The sequence below is a fragment of the Anguilla rostrata genome, chromosome 9, assembly GCF_018555375.3.
Source record: "Anguilla rostrata isolate EN2019 chromosome 9, ASM1855537v3, whole genome shotgun sequence".
NCBI classification, from domain to species: Eukaryota; Metazoa; Chordata; class Actinopteri; order Anguilliformes; family Anguillidae; genus Anguilla; species Anguilla rostrata.
Genome location: NC_057941.1, coordinates 47,302,249 through 47,311,870, shown reverse-complemented (window position 1 = coordinate 47,311,870; position 9,622 = coordinate 47,302,249). Strand labels below are relative to the sequence as shown.

General features: G+C 40.7%; 1 protein-coding gene and 1 long non-coding RNA gene across 5 annotated transcripts in view; one reads left to right on the top strand and one right to left on the bottom strand.

The window, feature by feature from the left end:
• Positions 1–1,195: 1,195 nt before the first annotated feature.
• On the bottom strand, positions 1,196–3,684 carry LOC135263991 (uncharacterized). Its single transcript, XM_064352538.1, has 2 exons — positions 2,784–3,684; positions 1,196–2,378 (listed from the first exon to the last, which is right to left on the bottom strand). The coding sequence occupies exon 2, from the start codon at positions 2,370–2,372 to the stop codon at positions 1,731–1,733; it is 642 nt and encodes a 213-aa protein (XP_064208608.1). The 5' UTR covers positions 2,373–2,378; positions 2,784–3,684; the 3' UTR covers positions 1,196–1,730.
• The window catches only part of LOC135263992 (uncharacterized), a 138,243-nt gene continuing 130,840 nt past the window's right edge, over positions 2,220–9,622 (top strand). For all 4 annotated transcript variants that reach the window (XR_010332577.1, XR_010332574.1, XR_010332576.1 and 1 more), the window contains exons 1-2: positions 2,220–2,361; positions 5,523–5,641. This is a non-coding gene — a long non-coding RNA (uncharacterized LOC135263992). The remainder of the gene's footprint in view (positions 2,362–5,522; positions 5,642–9,622) is intronic.

Genomic DNA, 9,622 nt, shown 5'->3' with positions numbered 1-9,622 from the left:
AACTTAACTGTGAGACACTTTTATTGGAATGCTGTTATAGGACTATAGCCAGAATTGTGCAAGTCAGAGGATTTCTTATCCAAATATTTTATTTTGCAATGATAGAGCATTACAGCCTCATTGGTAAACACCTGCCAGGACACACACAGTACTTAGCATTACAGTAACAAACTGTATGATGGGCATGAAAATTAATAATATTAATAAAAGTGTGGAATTGCCCTATGTGATCCTTGAACAAGGACACAAAAGGAGCACAATTTGTTTCTGCAATTTGTGCCAAATCTGCTCTTAATCATTCAAATAGTGTTATTCCGGCCTGCCCAACCATGTTCCTGGAGATCTACTATCCTGTAGGTTTTCATTCCAACCCTAACAAAGCACACCTCACTCAACAGCTAGAGATCTCGTTGAGCTGCCAATTAGTGAAGTCCGGTGTGCCAAATTGGGGTTGAAGTGAAAGCTTACAGGACGGTAGATCTCCAGGAGCACGATTGGACACACCTGCTGTAGGTTTTCATTTCACCTCAAACTTGACACACCTGATTCTACCAATTAGCAGCTCAACAAGATCTCTAGCTATTGAATGGACTGTGCTTTGTTAGGGTTGGGCAGCCCATGGCTTATCGTTTACTTTTATATTACATTGCATTACAGGCATTTGGCAGACGCTCTTATCCAGAGCGACGTACAACAAAGTGTATAACCATAACCAGGACAACCAGGATAACAAGTATGACAAAAACCCATGCTGTTACTTCACCTTCACCTATTTTTGATCAAATCATTTCTTATTCCATTTCTGTGCAACAATCATGTGCGAAAAATATAACCACTGTCTAAAGAGCGTCCATAATAAGCAGGGGTGTCCAATATTTCCCAAAAAGGGCCGGTGTGGGTGCAGGTTTTTGTTTTGACTGAGCACCAAGATGCCTGATTCTGCTATAACACCTGATTTTAACTGACTAATCGTAGTCTTGATTGAAGACTATGATTAGTCAGTTAAAATCAGGTGTTATAGTGCTGGGCTAAAACAACAAAGCCTGCTCCGGTCTTTTTCAGATAAGATTGCACACCCCTGGTGCAAAGTATGTTAAAGTATAAGCTAGAATGGTTTATTCTAAGGGAATCCAATCTTATCTGAAGAGGGCTGGCCTGGGTCTGTATTTTTCCTTTAGCCCAGGGCTATAACACCTGATTCAACAAAGTAGCTAATCAGGATCTTTAATCAAGATTTTGCACCCACACCGGCCCTTTTCAGATAAGATTGGGCACCTCTGGTTTACTCTGCCTCTGGGGTCTGCACCCTAGCCTGGAGAGCCACAAGCTCAGTTGTTTTTTTTTTTTTTTCACCTCAAAATCAGCTGCAAACTGTGTAATCAACAGCTATAATTGATTAATTAAGTGCACATGAACCATGAAAAGCAACTAGGCCTGCAGCTCTCCAGGACCAGCGTTGCAGACCTACCATAAAGGTTCCCCATTATATTAAGCAGACAAACTTTCCTGGTTTGTGTTTTACATTCAATATAGCCCATTTACATTTATTTATTTATTTATTAAACCAGGAAAAGTCTCATTGAGATTTAAAATCTCATTTACAAGAGCGTCCTTGCCAAGACATCACTATTTACTGTAGCAATTCAGGTTAATTTGAGCACATTGCCAAAGGTCGAATGACGCAATAGCTAACTTGCAAGTCCCTAAGCAATATACAATACGGCTTTTTATCAACTCTTACCGCGGCATACATGCTTATCCATGAAATTGCAGATTAGCGTTCCGCAGCCCCAACACTTTTGGAGTACATGAGTGGTCTGAGGCTGCGTGGATTTCCCACATATCTTACACTCGGCCTGCGAGGGGGTGGCGCTAACCGACACCCCCTTACCTCGCTGCTTAATGAGGTTTTCCAAGTCATTTTTGACTTGCGTATCAGTGCAGTGCTCAATCCCCACCACGGTGAGTCTCTTCGGGTCCCAGACGCAGTCTTCCTCGGGGCGGCCCATGGAAGACGGCAGCCAGGCCGTGTCGTAGCCGTTCTGATGCCACGTGTTTATCAAGTTCATGCTCTGTCCGTCAATCCTCTTGACCTTTCCCACTCGCACGAGGAGCCTGAAGACGACCCTGTCGTTCTGGGGACATAACGCAGGGTACGCCGTTGCCTTGTTAAGGTCTCTACTGCAGTAGACCCCAGGGCCCAGCGTGCCTCCGGCAGAAGGCTTGAACCCAGACGTGATTATGGCCTTGGCATTGCTCTTGTGCGTCCCGTGAAACATGGTGTAGCCTCGCCCCCTCTTCGGTGCCTGGCCCGGCTTCAGCCGCCGCTTTCCATCGAACAGCGTTTCCCAGCCATTGAACGTGAGTGACATCTTCCCCTGTTTCGGGTGGGGGCACAGAACATTCGCACGAACCTCGTTTACTTGAGAGAATTCGTTATTCAGCTTCAACAAACAATTCAGGAACAGTGCTACAATTATTTTAATTATTCCGAATAATACGTCTGTATTTTCATCAACATAGAGGCAACATATAACCTTAATCAAAATGCGAATTAAAATTAATCGGAACGATAAAAAAATAATATATAGGAGTCACGCTTAGATTAATGATTGGCTACTGGTTTGATATCAAGCCGGGCTGAGATATAGGCTATGGTAGAATAGCCCATCTGGAAATCCATACGCTTGTACTCCCGCTTACATGTAACGCGGGTGTTTTAATCGCTAGAAAATTTTGTTTCGTCATTTTCTAAATGTGAAATATACTTGAGTAAATCTTACCCGTGTCTGCTAATATCTTCCAGGCTCCCGTCTGAATGCAGAAGTTTCGCTTTCATTTCACCAGCAGTTGTCGCGTTTCCTGATATTACGTAGGTGAAACCAAAAGCTACATTAGTTTTGTTTCGGAAGTGGTGGGACACAAACAAATAACTGTGTAGCCGCTGCTATGCTTCTTGATGCGAAAATGTGTCAATGCAATATTGAAAGACCATGAGATCAATCTTTTTTTGATCAGCTGTCATCTGTAGCCTATTCTGGCCTCTGTCGTTACCTTTGTATGAGTAGCCTCCGATATCTATTAAGCCTGTAGATTATTGTGTTTTAATAACAAACTTGCAATGACGGAACACAACTACGATAGTTTAGCCTATTAGGTCTCGACCGCGACGCTAACTATGTAAATACAGTATTTCAGAACTATCTCTTGGGCACTTGCTGTAGGAATACTGTTCCTATACAGAACTGCTGTGTTACATCCTTTGTATCCGTTTTTTATAAGAAATATGTAAGAATAAACTTGCAGAAAGTCAATAACTGTAATACAAAGTAAAATAAACCACTGAATGTACTAGGCTACTTGAGTCCCCATGTTTCCCCATCACACGCAACACACTCGCTATAGCTCATTAATCCCGGACTGCAGTATAGTTAGTTTTTATAACTACAACTTTTCCTTTGTTACCCACGGCACCCCTTCAATCCATTCTTCACGCTACCGTCTGGCCGTAGATATAGGCTACTGTAAGTCCCTTATTTTAAAAAAGGTCCGCTTCAGGAGTTTAGTCCCCACCGGCCATTTCATCACTGAACAGGATACCTTGTTAATGTCATGTTTTTTGTTTTTGTTTTGGTGAACCCGTTTAACAACGTGTGCATTACAGATGTGCGTATGGACTGTGGTGTCACTTTTCCTCTAGGACAATAAAGAATTTAATCTATGTAGGCTCTTGTGAAATGTCAGCATGTTATTTTTCATTTGATGCAGTTTGATACAGCGAAATAAAAATGCAATGGTAAAGAAGACAGCTGTTAGCGACAATCACTTTATTAAAGACGTTTCAAATGGCATTTATTTCAAGCTTTTGCCAGCGCTCGCGGCTATACAATATTACAAGTAGTATGTTTTATGCAGACTCCATGGAATAGTCATAGTTGGGCCTATGTGCACAATCATGAAGCATTTTCAATCAACGATTTATTTGCAGTAAATCTGACTATAAGAGTGTAGTTATGATGCTGCGTTTTATATGTCCACTTTAGGCTGTGAAATGAGAAAAAAATAATAATACCTGAGCATTATTGATAATTAAAGCATCCACATTTTGGACATTTTAAGCAAATATTATTTTGTTAAGGAACGCAAGCGGCTGACAATGTTATCTGCATCGCTTTGGCTACTGCTAGGAAAATTGACAAACGACACTAACAAAACCACAGGGACAGTGTATCACAGTGTATCCCACCTATGTTAATGATTAATGCACACTACCGTACTTATCTTACGTCATCCTTTTGTTAGTTGAACGTGACCAGTCTGACACGAGGGATGAAGCGACGTTTACGCAAAATGCAATGGAACTCGCATGGCCTAGAAGCGTCTATGAGCCCTAATCGCACCTTCCGGTACGTTTGTTTTTTTGGAAGTTTAGGCCTACCACTTGCCATCAGTAGGAATGGTACAAGCTCTGAGAGCACACACTTGGAACATATCCACCTACACATTAAGCAGTCAAATTGCACAGCATGGTGTGATATTCTGGAATATCACAGAAGCACAATCATGGAGCAAAGGTCCAGAATATTCTTGGGATAACTCTTACCTTCATTATTTCTCTATTATGACACAGTTGATGAATTGATGTGATGCAAAACAAGACATTTTAGGGGAATCAGCAGTGCTGCCCATTTTATGTTGCAGAAACTTACTAGAGAGAAGTGCCTGTCCACGGGATGCACGTTATAACTTCTTAATGAACACTCATGATTGTCTTTCACGTCTCATTTCCACAACTCATTTATCCTGACTGTTCTTGTCTGTGAATTCATCATGATACTTCTTAAGATCATTCTGTTTTCCACCCGACACAAAAATGCAGGAAAGAGCCCAACATGCATTAATAATGCTGCACTCAGAACAGGGACTGTTCTGTAATCCGAAATATAGATATATTTACACCAATAGTGCACTCAAACCACTATTACATCATGTAAATGTAAATCGCAAATATTGTAATTCATGTGACATTTAGCATGTTTTTATGAACTTGAGTGAACAGCTTTGAATCTGATGTGTGTATATATATATATATAATATATATATATATATATATAATAATAATTCCCTTTTTTGAAAAAATCACATGATGCAATATGCAATAGCCTGATTATGATTATGGCCCTACGACCCAGGGAGCAGGGGAAAGAAAGTCATATCAATAAAAGACCTTGTTATTTATGGTTATTGTTAGTATAATTACTACAGAAGACTTCTCATCTGCAGGCTTCTGTATGTGCAGCCGGGCAGTAGAGGGGTGACAGCCATGTTGCCAACATGCATCCTCCCTTCGTCGACTTTTATTTAATTTTTTTTTACGCTCCTGCTGATTTTCTGGTTGTTTCTCTCTAACGTTATTATGTATGTATTTTTCTACAACGTGTGTGAAGTCAGTTCTTGTTTTTGGGAACCGTCCCGTCCCGTCCCGCCCCGCCCACCCCTGCGTTATTTCTCTCTTCCCTCAGAGCGCGGACGACAGCGCCCAGCTCTGCGCGACGTGGAGGACGAGCAGAGAGGCCACGAGCCAGGGGCAGCTGTGCAGGAACAGGCTGATGGCGGAGCACTCCAGCATTTTACCTGCAAGGTGAGAGAAGGGATTACATTACATTACATTACAGGCATTTAGCAGACGCTCTTATCCAGAGCGACTTACACAACTTTTTACACAGCATTTTACATTGTATCCATTTATACAGCTGGATATATATACTGAAGCAATGCAGGTTAAGTACCTTGCTCAAGGGTACAACGGCAGTGTCCTTACTCGGGAATCGAACCTGCGACCTTTCGGTTACAAGCGCAGTTCCTTTCCCACTGTGCCACACTCCGTCCCACATGGGACGGAGTCACGGGAGAGAAGGAGCGCGACGGTGCCGATCCAGGCATTCCGGAACGGGTTCGTTAAGCCGCCGTTTAGCTCACGGCGGATGTGGCTAGGACACCGAAGATGGAGACGCGATCCTGTACTGGGACAGTTGGTGGCCCATTTACGCACGCGTCTCTTAACCGTATCAGTTGCTGGCCGCTGCCGTTTTCTGTTACCATTCACGTCTGAACTGTGAAATTAGCTTTTTGTTTTATGGGGGCAAGGGTCTGTACCTCAAACGAAACTGCAATAAAACTATTCGTTTGAGATACTCGGCAGACGCTCAGTAGTCTTAAAGGGCTAATTTGTAGGCTACTATAAATGTGCATCAACCAAGCGCTAGTTTCAGTCTGTGTTCCATTTTATTGGAAATTAGATTTTTACCAGAATTTTAAACTGTCACTCCTACCCAAAACATAGCCGATAAGTACTACATTTTGGGTACATTTTAAAAGTACAGTGAGGGCCTTTGGTTTCTGAAAATAATGGCACTGTTATGGTGTCTTTCTGAGCATACACTGACTCAAAAACAATCTAACAACGTAAGGCACAACTTTCAACAAGGCCAGGCCAGGAGAAAGATTTCCTGGTGACTTACCTTTCACAACCATCACACTTTCAGTCGTTTGGGTGGCCTTGCAGATGAAAGTAGTGTTTTCGTCCATCTGGTATTTGCGCATCCTCAGCCTGTATCCTTGCAAATCAAGCGAATCCACTTGGGTGGTGTCCTTGAATTTCGGGTCAGCAGTTTTCCCAGTCACGTTGGTGTTGATGACGACTTCCTTGCTGCCCTTGGTTATGGAAAACTCATAGCTGTTGATCTGGTTCTGTTTAGGCGCGATAAGACAATCTACCCGTACGTCTCCATCCTCTTCTTTGCAAACAGTGACTTTCTGAGAAAATCCAGGTATCACTAAAACTGGGAACGATAAATTGTAAATTAGTGAGTGCGTACACAGCACAGTATTTACATTATGTATTTTGTCATTTTGTGTTGATCACTAATAATTTTGCATTAGGTCACAGAACGATGAAGGAAGTACACAAGGGATGCCAGGAACATTATGTGAACTTGAAATTTGAAAAGGTGGTCACATGGGTGTACTATAATCTCCACATTTACACTTAGCCTAGCTATTGTAACAGTTGTGAAAGATTTACAGTAGAAATCATTGTGCATCTGCTCAAACTGAAGTTTCCTGTCAGTGGGATGCTATGAAGAGAATGAAGAGAAAACTATGTTTTACATCAAAATGACCCTGCCTTCTATCAATGTGATTATCTAATGGTAACCTTCAAAATCGCTTGTGACTTACTGTCTTATTTTAATTAGACTGTCAGACTCACAGTCTTGTGGTTAATCTTGTGATACTGCAGGATTTGAGAAATATGGGATATTGGCCCATACAGAACTTTACTAATATTCAATTGAACTGCAATTAGTTCGTTGATTTGATAATTTGTACTTTGGCAATTATCACTGAGCTACCAAAACTAGTTACTTCCTCCAAAATGAATTTGAACAGAGGCTGGCATGGTAGAATTTGGTTTCCTGTATGAGGAGTTTTCTATAAACTATTTCACTTCATTGTGGATGCCCAAGCATGTCTAGTTCGCATTACTTTACATTTAAAGGTATATGCTAAAGAATGTGACAGAATAAAGGAAAATCTGATTCATGGAAATCATTGCAACTATTTACTGTATGATGAAGACCTCGGTTTGTGTATCTGTTGTATATGAATGAACACACTTTTTAAAAAAAAATAAAAGACTGTAATGAGAAGAATGAACCCTTTAGCCTAGCTAAGCTCGCTATTTTCCCACGGGGGGGGGGGGGGTCAAACTAATGTCCTGAGGTGACAGTGGGCAACACTGTCTTCAGGTGTTGGTGATTTCAGTCATGAGTCAGTCCAGGCCTTGAGAACATGGTGTGTGAGTTATTCAGCTAATCAGTGACTTAAATCAGTCAGTGGTGCTGAAACTCTTCGAACCTTCAGACAGTGCAGCCCTCCAGGATTTTGATAACGTTTAATTATTTGTAGTGTTTGTTCTTTGTAGTGTGTTTGCAAGTGATTAAATGAGACTCTTTGAAAATAGAATCCCTAGGGGTTTGTCCTTACCAACAAGAAAAATACTGCTTATGAACAAAGTGTTGGCCATGCTCAGTGGTTTCCTCTCTGATCTGTAAGAAATAAGAAGAAAAGTCTGTTACTGCATGTATAATAATATGCAGTAGCTAGATATTATCAAAATGGCGCTAGTCCTTAGTGGAGTGACATGCCACACAGTTCCATACATGCATGTGTTGCAAAGTTCCTTACCCAATTTCTTAAGTGCGCTTCAAATGCCTTTTTGTTCAACATGGATATAGCGATTGATTTTGAAAGATTGTTTAATGAATTCACTTGTGAATCACCTCATGGGTAATACTGATTTGATCATTTTATTTAGCTTTGTCTGAATACAGTATTTTTTTTTTGCACCTTGGTTGACTTGAGTGAGGGGCAGAGGTGTAAAGTCCAGGGGTCAGAAAGTAAAAGTGCCTTTGTATAGGGGCTTACATTGAATAGCCATTCAAAATTTAGCCTGATAGCCTAGCACTGTGACCAGGTGGAGGCAGCACTCAAACAAGAGATTGCTAGTTAAAAAACTGACAAAACTATGAAATTATAAATATAATTATCTGTTGCTCATAGCCATCTGGCTGTGTATGTTTATGAGCTAGGTTAAAAGTTTTATTGACATGCATGTATGTTTTAAGTCAACAGATTCCTATGAGTGAACTTAAGCTATTGTACATTTCTTAAATGCTTTGGAAAACAAATAAAAAATCAATTAAAAAAAATTACCAAATTTGTATGCTGTAAATGTTTAAAATGGTGAAAACATGTATACCCCAAATGAGCGCTGAGTAAGTGTTTCAAAATTCAACCAACCATATTGGGTGTGGCGGGGTGTAGTCAGGGATTGGTTTCAGCCATTTTGTTTTGAAATTTGTATAGCTTGAGTGGATGAGCAATCTAGCAAACATCAGTAGGACGGACCATTATTTAGTTTAGTCTCAAAGGGATCAAATGGGTAACTGTATAATGTGCCATCTGGATCATGTGGTTGCAACTGGTGGAACATTTTTAATATTCTTGTGATCTTAACATTAAAGATTAGCATTTATATGTCATTGCAATTTGTTTTTATTGTCAATTTACACAGAACACCGAGGATATGTTTAGATCTACTTAAGTAGATTTCTTGCATAGGTTGATGATGTAGAGTAACATTAGTTATTAGCTACATGCATTAAGTAGTAAATTATACTATTGCTGCACTTAGTTATCTTTAATTGGTATCAGACTGTGCAATATAAACGTCCTGTTGCGCAAATGTTTACATATGAAATTGAATACTTAATAGGCTATTTCAAAGAAAATTCAACAGAATTTGATTATAATGTATATATCCACGGCAGAAACAGACACGCAAAATTGGTGATTGCTTTGAAAGTTATTGATCCTCGTTCTGTCATCCTTTTCCAAGCGATGGAGAACATTAACCGGCTGTTCTCGTGTCTACGGGCATGCACCAGGGTTTTCCCCCGTTTCTGGACGCTTCTGGAACACGGCACCATGCTCGCGCAGATCTGCAGTCGCGGTGAAAATGAAGTCTGATGGCGCTGTGATTTATTGTACGTGAACGTGT